At 42.7% G+C, this 19,360-nt stretch overlaps 1 protein-coding gene across 1 annotated transcript in view; it reads left to right on the top strand.

Moving 5' to 3' along the window:
- LOC115354864 (proton myo-inositol cotransporter-like) overlaps positions 1–19,030 on the top strand; it is a 99,141-nt gene extending 80,111 nt beyond the window's left edge. Inside the window, exons 5-10 of the mRNA XM_030045356.1 lie at positions 7,216–7,379; positions 7,510–7,630; positions 13,408–13,533; positions 13,983–14,101; positions 15,504–15,656; positions 18,180–19,030. Coding sequence (XP_029901216.1) covers positions 7,216–7,379; positions 7,510–7,630; positions 13,408–13,533; positions 13,983–14,101; positions 15,504–15,656; positions 18,180–18,406 — 910 coding nt within the window. The 3' untranslated portion in view covers positions 18,407–19,030. The remainder of the gene's footprint in view (positions 1–7,215; positions 7,380–7,509; positions 7,631–13,407; positions 13,534–13,982; positions 14,102–15,503; positions 15,657–18,179) is intronic.
- Positions 19,031–19,360: the final 330 nt, after the last annotated feature.

Here is a 19,360-nt window from a genome sequence, read left to right as displayed (position 1 = left end):
GACCAAGCTTATAAATATGAATAACATCTCAAATCTAATCTCACTGACACGCATGCACACACAGGCACCTAGTAACGATACACACAGAGGAAATTTAGGTAGGGCATCTACAACCTAGAATATATAAAATATACCATATTCCTAAGTTTATGATCCAACAGGTAAGGTCGCTGGTATAAAGGTTAGCTGAAAATGGATGAGAAAAAATGTAACGTTAAGTCAAGTTTTGGGAACTGTAGCTAACTTTGAACCATGGAAATGCAGCTTTACCTGGCTAGCTAATGTTAACTCACCGTTTGAATAAGTCGTCCAGCTTTCGGCATTTAGCTGCCGAATTTAGTAAGCCCTTTTCCTTAAGCTGCTTGACTCTTTTTTGCGTCGGCATTCTGGAATAAGAAGGCAACAGTTAGCAAGGTCATCATGAACTATGAACCAAGAGACAATGACGAGTACCCAGTGTAACATTAACTACCTTGCTACCAACAGGTACGTTAGCTAGTGCTAGCTAGCCATAGGCATTAAGCGGTCTGGTTCCGAACGTTCATAACCTACTATCTGAGGCGAAACAAGGACAACTGACACTCCGCTGTCGGGAGGCTGGAGGCTGGAGACACACACACACCGCTTGCCGACATATCGCCTCCAGCCTCCCGCCACACCGCCGGACACACCGGTAGGCGGTCGGCCGGGAGGCTGGAGGCGATGTGTCGGCAAGCGGTGTGTGTGTGTCTCCAGCCTCCCGCCACACCGCCTCCCGCCTCGGAAGTGGCGGGAGGCTGGAGACACACACACACACACACACACACACTGCTTGCCGACACATCGCCTCCAGCCTCCCGCCACTTCCGAGGCGGGAGGCTGGAGACACACACACACACACACACACTGCTTGCCGACATATCGCCTCCAGCCTCCCGCCACACCGCCGGACACACCGGTAGGCGGTCGGCCGGGAGGCTGGAGGCGATATGTCGGCAAGCGGTGTGTGTGTGTGTCTCCAGCCTCCGGCCTCGGAAGTGGCGGGAGGCGGTGTGGCGGGAGGCTGGAGACACACACACACACCGCTTGCCGACATATCGCCTCCAGCCTCCCGCCACTTCCGAGGCGGGAGGCTGGAGACACACACACACACACACACACACACACACACACACCGCGTGCCGACACATCGCCTCCAGCCTCCCGACCCACCGCCCACCGGTGTGTCCGGCGGTGTGGCGGGAGGCCGACATATCGGCCGACATATCGGCCTCCCGGGAGGCGGGAGACACACACACACACAGCTTGCCGACACATCGCCTCCAGCCTCCCGACACGCCTACCGACACACCGCCTCCCGGTGTGTCGGGAGGCTGGAGACACACACACACCGCTTGCCGACATATCGCCTCCAGCCTCCCGACACGCCTACCGACACACCACCCCCGTTATTCCCTCAGACTTTACGCTACGTTCCTCTGGGACAACGGGGCTAACGACAGCCTAGCCTAGCTAGCTAGCGTTTGCTAGCATAATTGACGGCAGATTTGCTAGTTAGCACAGTTGAGATCGGGTGATAACAGACTTACAGTTTGCCTAACAGGTACTTTCCAACAAAGATGAAGCTAAAACTTTTTAACCACTGATTGACGGCTGATTGATGTGTATGTAAAAGTCTGACATTACTCACATTTTTTCCGGCCCGGAGCTCCAACATCAAGTGAAGATGAAATTTTAATTGTGGCGCAGCGTCACGTCGCATGAGTTGCCTTCAGAGTGGATCGCATTCAACCAAATGTCAATCAGGCATTTAGCCAATCAGAGCAGGGGTGGCACCTGGGGTAGCCAATCAAATTCCAAGGGGGGCACATGCCATCCCAGGCCCCTCCCTTGGGTCTGGATTCGCTTTTTATCCCTCGGGATTTTCTTGCATCCAGGATAACCTTGAGAGATTGACAGCTGTGGGCACACCGGCCAAATTGGCCGTGAGGGGTATAATTATTTTCAGGGCACTACGGCCAGACCGAGGGGCAACGACGGCCATGGCCGTCGTGGCCGTGGTATATTTCCTACCCTGGTTAGAGCTAGAATAAAAATCCTGATTACCTCTCATACCCGCTCTCGGTTGCAAGAATGGGAGGTTTTAATTGGCAAGGACTGCTCTCAGTATCGCAGCAGCTATTTTGATTTGATTTACTCGACATATCAAAACATGCGTATAAAAAGACTGTGAGAAATACATATTCAAAACATGTCGAGGAAAACACGATAAATTTAAAGATAACTTCCATTATAGTCCATTGCAAACTAGGCAAGTCACAGATAACTAAGGTACCCTGTGTCATCACATAGGCTACAATAAAAATCAATACTTAGGCGATAATAATAAACAATGCATCCTTAACAAACAATACGTCCTTGAAAACAAGAAAGGCACCTATTACATCTACCTCCTTGCATCCTCACACACATAAATACACCCACATACATGTCTAAGTCATTCTCATTTAATCAATTAACCGTCTTCCATGATTGAACACCCAGCTCTCGTCCCTTGTCTGTGGCTATTTGCCTTTGGTTGTCCATTATAGTTTTATTGATGTGGCTGATGTTCACTTGATGACAATATTGAACATCAGTCACCGCATCGACAAGTCTACTCAACTCACCAAGTCGAGCCGTGCGCATTTAAATTTCTCGCTTTAGACATTTGGTGGCACTCTCACTAACAAGTGCAGTGGTTGCAGCCGAATAAACTTCATTATCCAGATCAGCCAGGGCTGGGGCGGCAAAGCGGGAGGAAAAATAGAGATTTTTACAGACTTCAGACGCCTGGACTGAGCTCAGAGGTCTGTTTCACCGCTTGACTGCCTGTGAGTGTTTCTTGTCATGCTGTGATGTGCGTTCTTGCTTGACAAGGGTGGGGTGGCTGAGAGCGAGAGGTGACACTTTCCATCTGGGGCGACAGCGGAGCCGGCCGCCGTCCGAGCTCGCAGCGCTGCAGAATAAGTGTCACGGTGAGAAGAATCTTCCACGGCTGTGTTTTGTTATATTTTTTTATTGGCTGGTGTCTGTCACTTTGCTTTAATCAAGTGGTCAAGTGAAGTAGAGATGACACAGCATCCCAAAAGTTTCAAAAATAAGAGCTAAGACTCAAGTAGTCATGAACAGGGCTGGCCTGAGTATTTCCTTTCAAATCAGGGCACTATAAGTAAATGGGAAATAAATAAGTTAAGTAAATTACTTAGTTTAAGATGATACATATAAGTACATAAATAAGTAAGTTTAAAAAAGTATCAATAAGTAAGTGTAAGTAAAGTGTCATCAGGCATACACCAGGGTGCATGATAACCAGTATCATAGCCATATTAAAGTAGATTTTATCCATATTTGTATAGTTGCTACTATAGCTGCCATGAGTTTTTTCCCCCACAAATACTCATGGGTGTTGTTAGGCATGAAAATGAAAATATGAGCCACATTTCTTGCATTTTCGGAGAGTTTTAATACATAGAAATACCCCGTGATTGTCAGAGGGAGAAGAATCACTATCATCACCACCTTCAACATCACCATAGTCACGATCTGTATTATATTTTGCCTTGCTGTGTTGAGAGGGTTCGGGTTAGGGAAAGGTCAAAACAGGGGAAAAAAAAAAAATGCATGCATCTGATTGACAAACCAAAGTGCATAAATGTCATAGAGATAGAACAGGAAGAAGCAGCCGACAGGGTGTCAGTCTTGTTTTTAGATTTTGTCTTATTGAATATTGCCAGCAGAACAAACACAGAAGAGCCGACTCCCAGAGCTAACAATGTTTTGCCACAGTGTGAAGAGTTTGAACCATACAGCCAAGTAACACTCTCTCAATTTTTTTTTTTTTTTCTGTATGCCATATAAAGACATGGTTTTCATCTAGGGAATGATTTTGATGAGAACACTGAGATGTAACAGCGCTTCTTGCACTGATCCCTTGTGCTAAAACCCAAGTATTTTCCCTTGTCACTGTGAGATGTCTTTGTTCACAGCAGGCAAAAAAAGCAGCCCCCTATAAGCAAAGCTGGTGCTTATTGCAGATCTGCAAGGAGACAAATACAATTACAAGCACCACATTTGAATCCTGGCACTATATTTGTCTCAAAGTGTTGCTCGAAGACCTTCTGAGAAATTCGGCGATTCAAACAAGCCCGATTTCTCCTCCTCGCTCCCCAGCGGCCTTGATATACAATCCGTTCAACTTATGACTCCCAGCACCTTTTACTGAGAGAATAAAACAAAGTGCACGAGCTTATACAAGGCTGCAGAGGATGAGGGAAAAAATCAAAGTTATCATCCGAAACAGAAAGGCTGAAGCTAATTCCTTTAACACCCATTGAGGCTTAATAACTGCGAGATGCCATTTCTTAGATGCTTTTAACACTCAACAGTAGATGCAGCTTTTGGCGCAGCGGTCGAAAAGTGATCACTTTGTTTCTGCAGGCTGTGTTATTCACAGTAGTTTTTAGTTGGGAGATGGTTTGTGTGTTTTGTGTGTGTGTGTGTGTGTGTGTGTGTGTGTGTGTGTGTGAGTCCCTCTAATCAGTCAGATGCAGAGCTGGAGATGGAACACAGCAGGCTCTACTGCTGAGAACAGAAATAGTGCTTTTACTCCCGCTGCTGCTCCAAAAACCATTCATTTCTTTGGTGTGTGTTATTATGAGTGTGTGTAAGTCTGTACTCATGTCCCCGGGTATGTGCGTGTGTGTGCGTGTGTATGTATGTATATGTGCATATGCATGTGCGAACATGTCATTTGCTGGTACGTCCATAGGCGTTTGCAGCCGACTACTGAGGCGGTCGTCTGTAACTTTGCGGCTTCTGTCGTTTTCTGTGCAGCTTCGGCCTCTGTAGGTCAGTTTTTAAAACATATTTCACTCTCTCTCACTTCCTTTCCTTCACATGTTCCACTAGTTTTTATTACTATTATTATTATTATTATTATTAATTTGATAACATGGCAGGATAACATGGCAGAAAAGGAAAGTATTATGCAAATCCCTCAGTTCAGTGTCTTTGTTTTGGGAGAGAGAGAGAGAGAGAGAGAGAGAGAGAGAGAGAGAGAGAGAGAGAGAGAGAGAGAGCAAAAGAGTAAGAGAGTGAGGGTGATAAAGATGCTTTTGAAGAGATGAAAACCAGAATGCTAATTCCTAGTTCCCTGTAGAGTGAGGCAGACAATGGAGACTTTATTTAGGCTTTGTCTTTAATGAAGCCCCCCTCCACGCATGCACACACACACAGACACACAGACACACACACACACACACCTCCCCTACATCACCATCACCACCTTCCTTCACAATTGTACTGGAATAGTTGTGTTTCATTACCTCAGGAGTCATTAGTCTTTTGTATGTGTGTTTGTGTGTGTGTGTTTGTGAGCAGTTTGCATGCGTATGTGTGTGCATGCAAAGTAGTGTGCAGCTCTTTGTGTGTGTGTGTGTGTGTGTGTGTGTGTGTGTGTGTGTGTGTGTGTGTATCCCCTTGCATAAGTCTGCAAGTGCATGCGTGTACATACCTGTGTGACGTGTGATGTGTTTTCAATTTTGTGTGCCGTTTCTGCGCGTCACCTTTTACTTGCGTCCGTGTGTGTTTGCTTGAGCGTGCCTCCATCTTGGTTACATGATTACATCGTTGTCAAAGTTGTAAACAGATCGTATGCAGGTGTCTGTATTGTCACCCGCAGCCCAGTGGTGGACCAGTGGAGGGTGTTTACAGCCTTGTTCAGGATGATTAGAGGTAATCTGCCTAAGTGGAGCCGCAGGGTGGCAGAGTTGCCAGTATAATTACAGAAGGACAGACAGAGGGAGAGAGAGAGAGGGAGAGAGAGGCCATTTAAAGTGACCGGTGAGAGACTATTTGTGGTTGATTGGCTAACTGCCTCTGCAGAGTGGCTGGTGCTCGAGTAGAGAGGCTCTGATTGGTCCATTTGGTGCGGGGGTGGCAGTCGGTCACAGGAAAGACTGTGGTTTTTGCTTTTTCGGTCTTTTTTTCATGGCAACTTCAATTTTGACCCAGGCTTGAGAAATCTGCAGAGTCAAAATCTTCGTCAAGCTTGAGAGCCCATGCAGGGCAATTTTTTCATTTGCGGGTAATAAGTTGGAAAAGGAGCCAGAGCAGTTAAAGCTGCTACAAGTCACTTTTTTAAACATCAGGATATCATTGTCTCTTTAATTGTGATTGTGATATAATTACTGTAAACAAATGAGCCCATGGCCAAGATAATCGGTAGCACCCGCCTCACCCCAGGGTATTTTTACGGTTTTAGGGTTTCTCAAAATGAAAACCACATTTCCAGTGAATCTCGTCGCTTCCTGTAGCAAAGAGGATGATGTTATTTGTACAGTTTCTACTGGAAGAATAGCGCCCCCTTTCTGTGTTTGGGCTATATAGCAATCCAGCCTGATTTCTGCCTAATCCAACCAGATGACTGAAATTGTAAAATGCTGTGTAGAGTCCAGTAGAAGCTTGATTGTCATGATAATTATACTAAAGTCTCAACATTAAAGAGGTTATGATGTGTTTATGATTTATTGATGTGATTGTTTAAAGCTGCACTTAAGTGAGGACCCTTTTCTCTCAACTGACAGAAGAGCATGGAATAAGCATGGGATTTGAATCTTCACAGTCTGTCACAACATATTTTCTAATAATCTGGTAATAACCTTGTAATAACCTAGAGCCAATATATTTTTTCCTCATTTTGTAATAACACTCGCATTTGGCAGTACCTTTCTACATTTTGTGATGCAAATCTTGAACAAAAAATGGAATAATTTTCCCACATTTTCTAATAACTTGTAGTAACTTTGGCCGTTACTCCATAAGTTAATGCAAGAGTTGCGCTTTTGCTTTCTTCTTGATGAATATGTATCCGGTTGCAACTTGCAGTCTCTAAAACAAACCCTTTCCAAGACACACCCACACCAGTCCAAGCCGACTCTGTAGACTCTCCCCACATCTTATTATTACAACATGTCTGATCATGTATTACATTTTGCATTCAAGATTTTTCTTACAAAATGTTGTAAAATAAAGGAAATTGATACTACATGTTGGTATGTTACCACAAAATTAGACTGGACAAGTTTTTGTTTTATGTCCATAAATGGAGCAATGACATCACGTTGCTGCCCTCCAACATGAAGTCAGAAAAAATGAAATCAGGCATTCAATCCTTGTGTGTGTGTGTTTTTGTAGGTACTACAGCGCCACCATCCTGCAGATGTCGGGGGTTCGGGACGACAGACTGGCCATCTGGCTGGCTGGGCTCACCACCCTCACCAACTTCCTGTTTACCCTGCTGGGGGTGTGGCTAGTGGAGAGGGTGGGGCGCAGGAAGCTCACCTTGGGCAGCATCATCGGTAAGACACACAGCTGACCACAACGCGCCAGGAGATGCCAAGGCTCACATAACTTTCCTACAAACCGTCTCAGGTAATAAAAGTCCATGAACATGAAATAGTCGTGTGCTGTTTTTTGTTTTTTCCCCAGGTACATGCCTCAGCTTGGCTCTGCTGGCCGTTGGTTTCCTGATGTCTGCCCAGCACAGTCCTCCTGTCACCTTCCACCCACTGGACCCTGCTATGGCCAACTCCACCTGCTCTAAATACCAGTAAGAACACACAGACATAAAATTTCCCTTCATTTCAAAGTGTTTTGTTCAGCAGGCATGGACCCACCACTGCAGGAAAATTGCCATAAAACAGTGAGCGTTCATCATCCAGCCTCATTACGAACCATAAACAAAAATTATAGGCCTGTCAGAGCCCATTAATTCATCATATCCTGATGTTAGGATCCGCTTGAAACTGCAAGAGGTAATCCAAACTGATACAGGAAACAGATCTGAGAGGAAATATTGGCCTCGGCTCTGACATTACTCCCTTCCCAAACCTGCTGCCAAAAAAAAAGCTATGTATGTAAGTATAACGGTGCAGAATTGTTTGTTTCCGAGCCATGAATCTGAAATTTGTATAAATCTAATTGGCTCTCTAGAAAGTGAACAAACCAAAAAAAAAGGGTAAAAAATGTTGTTGCAAAGTTAAAATGATATATTTTTTTTCATGCAGCACTTGCAAAATTGTGATTGCCGAGGTGTCTTATATGTGATTACTGCATCATCGTCCCATTGAGAGGTTTATTTAATGATCAGACGCTTTATAGCACTAAAGGTTGGAAGATTATTCTTCACTGGAGGAGTTTTAAGACTTTTCTGCAGTTTGGCCTCCCTTTCCTCTGGGAAGAAAAGTCTAGTACAGATGGTTTGTGTATTTTTTAATTAATTAATTTATTTATTTTTTCAGCCTTGAGTGCAGGCACGGGTTTTAAAAAGCAGTGCAGCCAGGTTTCGCTTGTATCGACAGCTCTCATTTTTAACCATAAGCAGAATTTCCGGGGCTTTTGAAGGCATTCTGTATGTGACACTTTAATCGTATTTTATTTTTTAAACGGCGGTGGACTGGTGCTGATGGCATTTTAAGTCTGAATAGCATAGATTAATATTACGGACATGATAAAAATGAGATGCTGGCATGGAATTCGACTTGGTGGTTTGATTTCATACATGAGAGGAAATTGTGTTGACGGTAGAGAAACCTGTGTGCTTTGTGCTGTATGAGCTCTTGATCCACAAACTGTGCTCCTTTTTTCTTTCTTTTTTTTTTTTTGTCAGTCAAAATATCATTCAGTGGAGTATTCATTGGATATGACCTTCTTAAACAGGATATTTGGACCGGAGTTATTGCAGAGTTTCAGGCTTGGAATATGCTTATCTCTGATTTTTTTTTTTCCCTCCGCCTTTCTTCTTTTCCACACACATTAATCCATACAGATCTGCACGTCTGTCCGCAGACTGCTCAGCCTCAGGATGATCAAAATCGATGACACAGAACGCACAGTGAGAAAAATGTGGCGGAGAAAACAATTAATCTTATCAACTCGGCGCCGACGTGAAGGTCAGATTTGTAGAAGTCGGCCAATCAGCTCAAACCCGGGGCCTGTATGCATGAAACATCTGTGAAATGAAGCTCTGATGCAGGGATTACAAATCTGCCGCTGTCTCCGTCCCTTAAAAAAAGATCAACTAGTCTCTGATCAACTCGCCTAATCTGAGATATTTCATGCATATGGCCCAGGAACTGAAAATCTGATACGAAAAGGTGATACAAAAAGTCACCCTTCTCACTGTAAACCCCCAAATCCTCTTTACACACAGAACTCTTATTCTGAGGATTTCTCAAACAACCAGTCCTATTTGAACTTCTCATTTATACTCATGTCTTTCTGTAAGTGTGTACAGAATTTGCTTTGGTAGCTCAGAAGAAACGTCGAACTCACCCCCATTTACATCCATTCTTGTTAAAAAATGAGAAAAAACGATCTCGAAAGATGCCGCACATCTTTAATTAAATCTTGTGAATACCCGACTGGAACCAAAGCCACCAAAGCATATTCTGTACACACTTATGCCGCCGATATTTGCAACGGGCTGATGATTTTAACAAAGCTACAAAGTGCTTCGAAACAGCAATTAAAACATAGATCATAAAACAGGGAGGAGGAAAAAAGTTACACAGCAATGTACACTTGTCAAAACACAGCAGCATATCAAGCGTTCACAAAATGTAAGATGTAAAGATGTAAAAGACGCAAAAGATGCCTGGCTGATCTCTAAAGGCAGCCTCAGGTTTTGGACTTTAACAGCAAAGGCGCGGCCACCTTTGGTCACCAACAGAGCAGCATTCTCCGATCGAGGTGGACAATAATAAGTACAATTCAAGTAAAAGGGTTCCTGCAGGCCTCGGAAATCCCTGTAAATTGGCGGTTTTGAGAGTAAATTAAGACAACACTGTATCCACGTTGAGTAAATCATCGATAATGAAGATTGTAGAGGAGTAGCTTGTTCATTTCGTTGTGGCTTTTATGGCCTCTCAACCCCTAAGATGAAATGCATGTCTTTTTTTTTTTTTTTTTTTTTAATTTTCACCCAGCTTCAGTCCATTTGAGTACAAGTGTCTCCATTAGCAACAAAGGGCAGAGAGAGAGAATCAGAGGCATTGAGAGAGAGAATTTTCATGCTAGTCAGTTGCCACTATGTCCTAATTTGCTCTCACTTACACACACACACACACACACAAAATGAAACTCTCATCTGTAACAACAGCCTTTCATCGTACCAACAAACGCAGCCTAATGGGCTCTCTGTCAAACGCCCACACACGGAAAACACACACCACCACGCACATCAGCACACACAAACACTTTGAGGGGATGAGTGTGTTTACCACGATGCGGCGGCCTCACTTTACTCCACATGAGCCCACACAGCCTCCTTGTTGACCACAGCAGCATCGTAAAAAAAAAACAAAAAAAAAACACCACAGCGCTCATTCTGAATGGGACGTCCCATTTAAAGATGCACTCCTGAGGTGCCCCTTGTGGGTCTTGACCAGTTTACTTGCCTGGAGATTGATTGCCTGTCCTTGTGTGAGGAGTGGATCGTATATCCACTGTGTGTCTGTCCATTTACTGTGATTGAACAAGGATGTGTGCTGGCTGTCCATTCATTTCAACAAGGCAGTAAACAAAGGGTTTCAGTCCAAAAACAATCTATTTTGGGTAAAGAAAAAAATATATATTTCTGGCAACATTTCACTAATCTGCCTTTTTTGTAAGCTCTTGCAGTGAGATTGGTGTTTTTGAGAGTTGCAACGAAGCCTTAAATCTTACTACAATAATCAAAATATTGAGTTCGCTCCAATAATTTGATAGGCAGGGTGCAAAGAGACTCTGAAACATGATTTAAACCAAGGGCTACATTTTTCCAAGGGACAGGATTTTTCCAATCTAGACACCGCACAATTTATTCAGACCTAATTAGCCTATTTTTTGTTTAATATTTTCATTTTCTTACAAAATGTGATGTAATGTTACGTTAATGCCATTTTTATTAGCCAATATCAGTGTGAACAGATGCCTAAAAAATATGGGAAATCCATAATAATAACTAGATACTTGACTAGGCAGTGTCCTAGTAGGGCGCAGACCTCCGCTAAGGAGACAGTTCACTGAGAAGTGATGGTTAAAACCGGAAACTTAATCGCAGAATGCAGTGCTCATTGACAACAAATATTAATCAATATAAACTGGTTTTGATACTACGATGCAGTGTCCTGATTGGTGGAAAACCCTGGAAAGAAGAAAAAAAAGCCTTTGCAATTGTTTGTGTGGCAAGCAAAAGCCAAAATGTCTTTTAAATGATAGATGAAAATAATAAAAAATAAAATAAAATAAAATAAAACTAAATGTTAAATGAAGATACGGCATAAGCCAAGTAAATCATAAACATAAAAGTAAATCGTAATCATAATAAAATTATTTCCATGTCAGTTGTTTTTGGTGTTGCTTCGATACAGGAAGAAAAATATGCTTTATATCCTAAATAATACTTTTTTCTTCTCACATTTTTTGGATTCATTAATATTTTCCAGGCTGCATGGGCCGCCAGTTACGTGTCAACTAACTTTCCAGTGAAACTATTTTGAATAAATAATGATGTAATAAGTTAATAATTCCTTTAGGGGTGGCAGTCTAATATGAATATTTAATAAAATCAGCATTATATATGCCTTTACTCACACTTCAGATGAGTCATAACTTCAGTAACCCATAATGGGATTCACTTTCATGCCAGTGATCAGATCAGCTGTTAATTTTTCAGATGGTTGATATCTGGTTTCATCATGAATGTGCTGCGTTTGCGTCCCAGTTAATGCTTAACTCCTCTCACCTACCTGTCAGCTTTAAATATGTTCCGTGCAAACATATTCAAACATTAATTTTAGCCCGGCTCCCTCCGGTGTATCAGTTCACCGAGGTGCAGCACACGTGGGGACGCCTCGATGCTGCACGCCGCAAAAAATAGAAAGTCGAAGCAAAACAGGTTTCGTTCCGAGTTTCGTCGGGTTCAGCTCAACTGAGAACTTGATGAGGCCGTAAACATATTGCTGGCCGATGTTCTATTTCTGCACCTGTGAAAAGATCGTTTGTTAAACAAGTCAGCAGTTCAGCTCGCTCGTGTGCTGTGTGGTGTTGTGTACTCTGCGGGAGCATTTATGTATATCACAGCTTTTCCTCCCTGAAAGGTCGGCCCCATCCAGCATGCGTGCAAAGAACGAGTAGATCACGGTTTCAGTGTTTGAATCTAAGCCACCTTAGTCTCCTGTCAGGTGTCTGAGATGAGTGAAAATAGCAACATGGTGAATGCTTCAAGCACGATTCACACCACAGCTACACATCAGGAATATGATATATGAATTTTTGGTATCAATACCGAGGCCTACAATTAGAAGACAGTTTTCTGATAGAACAGGAGAATGACTGACGAAAGGAGACGATGGTGTACTTGACTCTTTCAGGAATCGGAAGTGGCATGACAAATTTATAATGCAGTGTGGGAACTGGAATAAAAGCACCCAGGCCTCAGTTTGGGTTGAAACTGTGTCCATACTGTCCTCTATGCATTGGATTTACACAAATCTTTGCTGCACTCCACAGCTTTGTACGTTGGTATCTCCATATAACAGCAACAGGAAACTGTAGGGGAAAAAGTGGATTAAAATAACCACAAATCATGTAACTTAATGCAAGTAAACTGCATGTGCACGTGAATGTTTAGCTCCCTGTGGTGTTTCATACCACTGGAAGACACTCACCGCTGTTTCAGAGGCAGTTTGCACTTGAGAGGATGGGACACTTTTTTGAATTGCAATCAACTCTGAGATTTAGTTTGATAAAACAGCTATATTTTTTACTGAAATCATCTTACCTATTGTATCTTTGAAGTAAAGCTTGATTTAATGATGTATACGCTTAAATTTCTTGTCAATACTCCACGTAATTCTAACAAGGAATGAACTTTTTTTTTTTTTTTTTTACCCTCTGAATGTATTTATTTATTTTTTAAGTGTAATGAAAAATCACTACTTTGGCCTATGAGGATGCAGCTCTTTCACTGGAAAGCATAGACTCTCATCTAAAATAAATAGTGAGCTAAAATATCCCTATTTCTCACCCTAAAATAAAATTGTTGGACTGTTTTCTGACAAAAAAAATCATCTTCACAAGCCAAAGTAGCAATTTAAAAAATTCATTCAGGTTTCAAAGAGTTAAAGCGAAAAAAAAAAAAATGTAAAGGAAACTGACATGGTGACATTGCTGCATGGACATCGAGTGTGATAATGGTGACATCCTGACAAAACAGGATCTCACAAACAGAGACCAGAGTGCAGAAATCACACTTACATTCAAGGTCTGTTTGCATCCGGTACACTTGCAGCTCCAAAGGTAAGGAGCCATTATTGTTTGTGCCGTGTGCCGCTGTGTCTGCAGGCTGTGTGAGCCGTGCATGCTGGACCCTGGATGTGGTTTCTGTTACCGTGAGAACGGCTCGGCGCTCGTCACCTCCTCCTGCGTGCCAGTCAATACGGCCTCCACCGAGCAGGCAGCATGGGGCAGGTGAGTCACAGGAAGCACAGCGAGTACGTGTTTGTGGCATTTTGTCATGAGAGGATTAGAGGAAATAGCGGCATACTGTATGTTTGAAGGATTCTAGAAAGTTGAACGGTGAACACACTGGTGATCAAGTTTTTAAATTAACAAAGGCCAGGTGCTTTTATTATAGAAAAAAGAGCAGAGTACATGCATGGCGTTTTGCATTCCCACATGGTTCGCTTTCACACTGTTACTTTCTCTGTGTATGAAAGATTTCCTGCCAATTATTCATGATTAACTCCAATACAATCTCTCAATCAGAAGACCACTATTTGGGGTTTAAACTGATAAAATGGGTGCATTTTCATATTTTTACATAACAAATTTTCCAAGTGAAGCCTTTAGTTTCCTGTTAATCCCTAAATATGCAAGAGCACAGCTGATGTGTAATTAAATACGCCTCCCTCCTCCAGATGCTCCAACTCCAGCCAGATGAGAGAGCAGACTTACTGGGCCTACAACTACTGTCCCACCTCGTACTCGTGGCTGGTTTTACTGGGCCTGGTGCTCTACCTGGCTGCCTTCGCTCCAGGTGAGAGACTCAACCTCAGTGTGTGTCTGTCTGTCTCAAAGCCATTATGGTGCCTCTGTGTTTATGTGTGTAAACCTCTCTATTTCTCAGGCTCTGTGATTACACTGTCATTTCAATGTCACTTCTGCACAGTAATCACACTTTTTTCACCTTGCTGTAGTATCTTCAACATCCTCAACAACATAATTACCATTTACACTTCAGTCCTAAGCGATGTTGATATGAGATTTTTATACACCAACAAGCAAAGATCAATTCAGGAGAGAGCAACGGCATCAAGTGCCAGAAAGCTCCGGTTCTGGTCTAAAGGACGGAGGAGCTACAAAGCAGTGCAAAGAGGAAATATATAGAGTGCAAAAAAAAAAAAAAAAGGGCATGGAGGAAGGAGGAAAGCATACAGGCAGATTTTCTTTTTTCTTACACAGTCCATTAGGTGAGCAGGTGCTCCCTGAAGAGTTGGGTTTTTAGCCTCCTCTTAAAGACTGAGAGGCACTCTGCGGATCTAATGGAGTTTTGCCACTCAGAGGATGTGAAGATCACAGTTCTTTGAAACTGAGAGGAAGAATGGAAAAACTGACCCATATTTAAAATTACAAAATGTAACTTTTTTTTATTTTGAAGGAGCCAAATATTTTGTTGGTAATGCTACCACTAGTCTTGGAGAGCTGTTGAAACGCCAGCTTACACCAACGCTGAATTAACCAGCATACCGCTTGAAGTAGAACAAGAAGAGGGCAGAGGAGAAACAGACGGCAAATGAAGCCAATTAACAATAATCTTATTGTTGTTCGTCATTGTTGCTGTTGCTATGACGTCCTGCACCCGACAACACCCGCAGCAAATGGTTTATTTCCAAAAAAAAAAAAAAAAAAAATGTTCTGATCATCACCATAAAGCCAAATTTCAGGCAAAACAGAGGAACTCAGGCATGTACACACAGGCTCACAGGCGAACCGATGATGTACATTCACCAAACTGTCTTATTTTTGCACTGATGAAAACACATATTGACATTATTATATGGTTTTTAAAAGCGTTTCATGAGCCCAAGAGATTGAGAGAAGAGGTTTTCAGCTGGCAGTTGCAATTTCATGTTTTTTAAAAAAAAAGAAGACTTCCATTGTATTTTGCAGCTTTTAATAAAAAACTGCCACACATAACAGCCATTTTCAGGGCAAGTGTGGACATGCAGCGGTGTGATCTCATAAAATCCAGTGTTTGGAATCAGATCTCAAAAATTACATTGAACTGACAAGTGTGAGCCTCGCCTGAGACACACCGTACCTCTGTGTCTGTCTGTCTAAACTGCTCTCCGTCTGTGTCTCCATTTCTTTATATAGTAACGTCATTAGGATTGTCATCTCTCTCTCTCTCTCTCCCTCTCTCTCTGTCTCTCTCTCAGGGATGGGTCCGATGCCGTGGACCATCAACTCAGAGATCTACCCTCTGTGGGCGAGGAGCACAGGCAACGCTTGTTCAGCCGGAGTCAACTGGACGTTCAACATCCTGGTGTCCCTCACTTTTCTGCACATGGCTCAGTATCTCACCTACTACGGTAATTTTTTTTTACCCCTCAAGCAAATTGGCCAATTTACAGAGCAATGCTGGTTCCCGTTCCTGTATTTTTTCACAAACCGCTCGGTGTTTTTATGCCTGATTTTTCTAGGAAGTAACTGAGACACAGGATGCCAAGCTCTCTCAGGATCTGAACTTATGGCTGGTGTTGAAAAATCATGTCAGGGCACACATATCTCAGATATGATGCCAAATCCTGGGTTTGAAACGAGAAACATTTGAGTATGTGAGGTTGCCCAGGCCAGCGGGAATGTGTACGTTGTATTTAATTAAGTATTTTATGAAACTAAACTGGTGTGATGTGGTGCCTGAGAACTGTAAACCCTGCGATTCTACTTTAACTCATGAGTAAATATACACATAAATACTTACTAAATTATTTCCTGTGCAAAATTTTTACGCACAATTTGCTTTACTAAATGGAATCAAACCAATTTTCTAAAAGTTGGCTATTTATAAACTAGATGAAAATGTGACCACCCGCACGCATGATACCATTTACAGATTGTGTAAGCGTGTTACGTCAAGCCCAGCGAGGCAGCGGCGGATCAATACCCCGAGGGGTTTTTTATGACGTAAAAGAGGTTGACAGCCTCCTCCTCGTGCCTCCTCAGCCGGTGTGGCTCAGCAGCAGGTTTCCTCCTAATACAGGAACTGACCTTTCATGGCGCTGGCATTCGATCCATCAAGGGTGATGGTGGAGACATCCTGAGATGCACAGGGTTAATGATTCAGTCATTCATCCTTTCACATTCATACTTTTTCGTGTGTAAAAAGCATGTATCTTGAAATAATAACGCGGAAACATGATGAGATTGTCACAGAAATGCTAATGGGCACGGGGCGACTCTCGGTATAGCGTGTTATTTTTCATTTCATACCACAGGATTTTACATTATGCACACTTGCTTGTATTATTCCGAGGAGGAAACAGAGATCACTGTGGCCAGGAAAACTCATTAAACCTCAGTCAGTGTGTTTTGCTGTGTGAACACGTGTGTCTGGGTCTGTGTTCTCACGCCGTCCCCTATTGACCCGCTGTAATGTCACCTCGACAGGGCCATTTTCCCTCCACTCCAGAGTCACTGTATAATGACTAAAAGCCTGAAAGCAGTATTTCAATTCGGCGGAACATTTTTACTTTTGAACACACACGCCTCCACAGAAGTTCACAGGCAGTCAACATCCAATATTAGCTGACCCGAGCACCTGCTGTCCCCACCGGCGCTCTGGCTTTTTCTCCATCTCTCAGTATCTATAAATGTGTACAGGCAAACTTGCTTCTAAAACGTATGACCCTGGGCAATGAAATAAATGTTTCCTTGGTTTCCCTTGCAATGTGTGTATGTGTCTGAAGTAGTGTTTTGCTTTGTTCTTTTTTTAACAAAGTGTTGCACAACTGAGTTATATCTGTGTCATTAACAAAAGCCAAGTGAGCTGCAGGTTTGTAGATGGCTAATGTTACTGTACACAATCAAGAAAAGTGGAAATGTTCAGAGAGGCTTAAGGCTGATTCATGCTTCTGTGTGGAAACACAACGCAGGCCTCAACAACTGTGATTGGTCAGCTATTTTCTCCTATGCATTCTCCTCATCATCCGCTCCTTATTCCTGCCAGTTTAGTGATCCATGGACCAAATCCAGGAGAGATTAACTTAAGAGCAAATATATACATTTTTACTGTTCGACTCGTCTTCACAACACTGCAGACTGCCAGATGACAGCAAACTCCTGGAAAGAAATGTCGACAAATGTCAAAATCAGCTGCGGCAGCTTCCCGTTGAGCGGAGATCAGACCTCCAATGCTTGACCCCAGTTTGTAGTTAACACTTTGTCGCTCTGAATTTCATTAAAAGCAACTGTTGTTCAACGTTGATTAGCTCCAACTCCAGCTTAGTTTCAGTCGCCATTGTCTGAAGTACACCAAGAAACTTTTCTCTATGAGAAACTCAACATAGCGGCATAGAAACCCCAAAGCTAACTAGTATTTTGGAGGTGTAACTGCAGAGTACGAATGCTCACAACGATGTAGACCGCTTGTGTTGGCTACGGCGTGGTGTGGTTTCTACACACAAGCATGACCAGGCCTTTACTGTGCAACAAAAGGACTTCACAGAGATGTCATACGTCTTGGTTATATGATCAGTTTATTCCGTTATGTAGTAAAATAATTGATGACATTTTCATATAAGTAAATGTCAGTGTGGAGAAAGATGATTTTGCATCAGTATAATGTGTGACATTTTCAAGTAAATGTCTGTTTGCAACTCCATCACTGATTGATGTAAGTCAGAGGTGATTCTATCAATGCCACGTTTATGCCAGCTTTTACGTTTTGCGTCTGGTACCAGGTTGGTCATTGCATTTTAAAATTTGGCGGTCCACATTGAGCTACAAAAATAGTTCTCCGCACAAATCGCACGTTTTGAGAATGATTTGCCAAAGTGAATTATACACACCGGCATATGTGTGTCCAAAGTAACACTGAGCTCCTTTGTTCCTAGGGGCGTTCTTCCTCTACTCCAGCCTGGCCCTGCTGGGTTTCCTCTTCACCTACGGCTGCCTGCCAGAGACCAAAGGTCGGCGTCTGGAGGAGATCGAGGCGCTGTTCGAGAACCAGCTCTGTTCCTGTGGCGCCACCGACTCAGACGAGGGGCGGCAGGTCGAGTACATCCGGGTCAAAGGGTCGAACTACCACCTATCAGACAACGACGCCTCCGATGTGGACTAGAACGAGTTTCAGATTTGATGATCTCCCTCTGGGTGTTTCAGTAACTTCAGTGATTAGTGAAGCATGCAGAATGCTGGGGTTTATAGGAATCGGCGCTTACAAGGCCTCTTGTTGATATTTGTAGTGCGAGTGAGTTCACTTTCAATTCAGTCAATTCAGGAATCCCAATAAATGACAATGCATTTATCAGAAAGAGAATGAATGTTGTGCTTTAAGCTTACCTTTCTGAATCGAAGGTGAACTGACGCCAAACCTGGAGCGGACCCTGCTTTAGTAAACAGATGAATTCTCAACAAAGCACCAGAGTTATAAAGGAAGGCTACAATATTGCCTTATCCGCACAATATTATATGTAGGTGTAAATCTTTTCCTTTTAGCTGACGTCTTTATCCACAGCGACTTGTCGTAGGTAAGTAGGTAGAGACAGTGTCTTACTCGAGATATGGACAACTAGACAGGAAATGTGACTGTTGAACATACTCTGAATGTACAAAATGTTAGGGAGGCTCATTTTTTCCATCAAGTACACTGACGAGAAGAATCCAACTAAAAGCCATTATTCCTTATCGATCTCCCTTATTAAATCTCTACCAAACACAAAGGAGGAGATGCAGATAAAGAGCACCAGACAAGTTAGAGATGGATTTTTCAGCGGCAAAAGGAGCTGCAGCTCAATATCAAGATGTCTAATATTTTGCACATTCAGTGTATAAACATTATTATATGTTTTATACAACACAATATTCTAGGTATAAAACATCTAAGGTGAAACAGCAGCTACAATGTCAAGTACACCATAGCCATCGAAATCGTCTGAATATATTTTTCCATTGAGAACTCCATTTAAAAAACAAAAAACAAAAAAAGTGAATGTGGTCTCTGACACTAGGGTAACACACAACCACAAACCTTTGAGGAAGTCTGTTGTAACGTATTGTCGCTCTACAGTACCAT

Source organism: Myripristis murdjan, chromosome 23 (genome assembly GCF_902150065.1).
Source record: "Myripristis murdjan chromosome 23, fMyrMur1.1, whole genome shotgun sequence".
In the NCBI taxonomy this organism is placed as follows: domain Eukaryota; kingdom Metazoa; phylum Chordata; class Actinopteri; order Holocentriformes; family Holocentridae; genus Myripristis; species Myripristis murdjan.
This window is presented reverse-complemented; position numbering and strand designations above follow the sequence as displayed.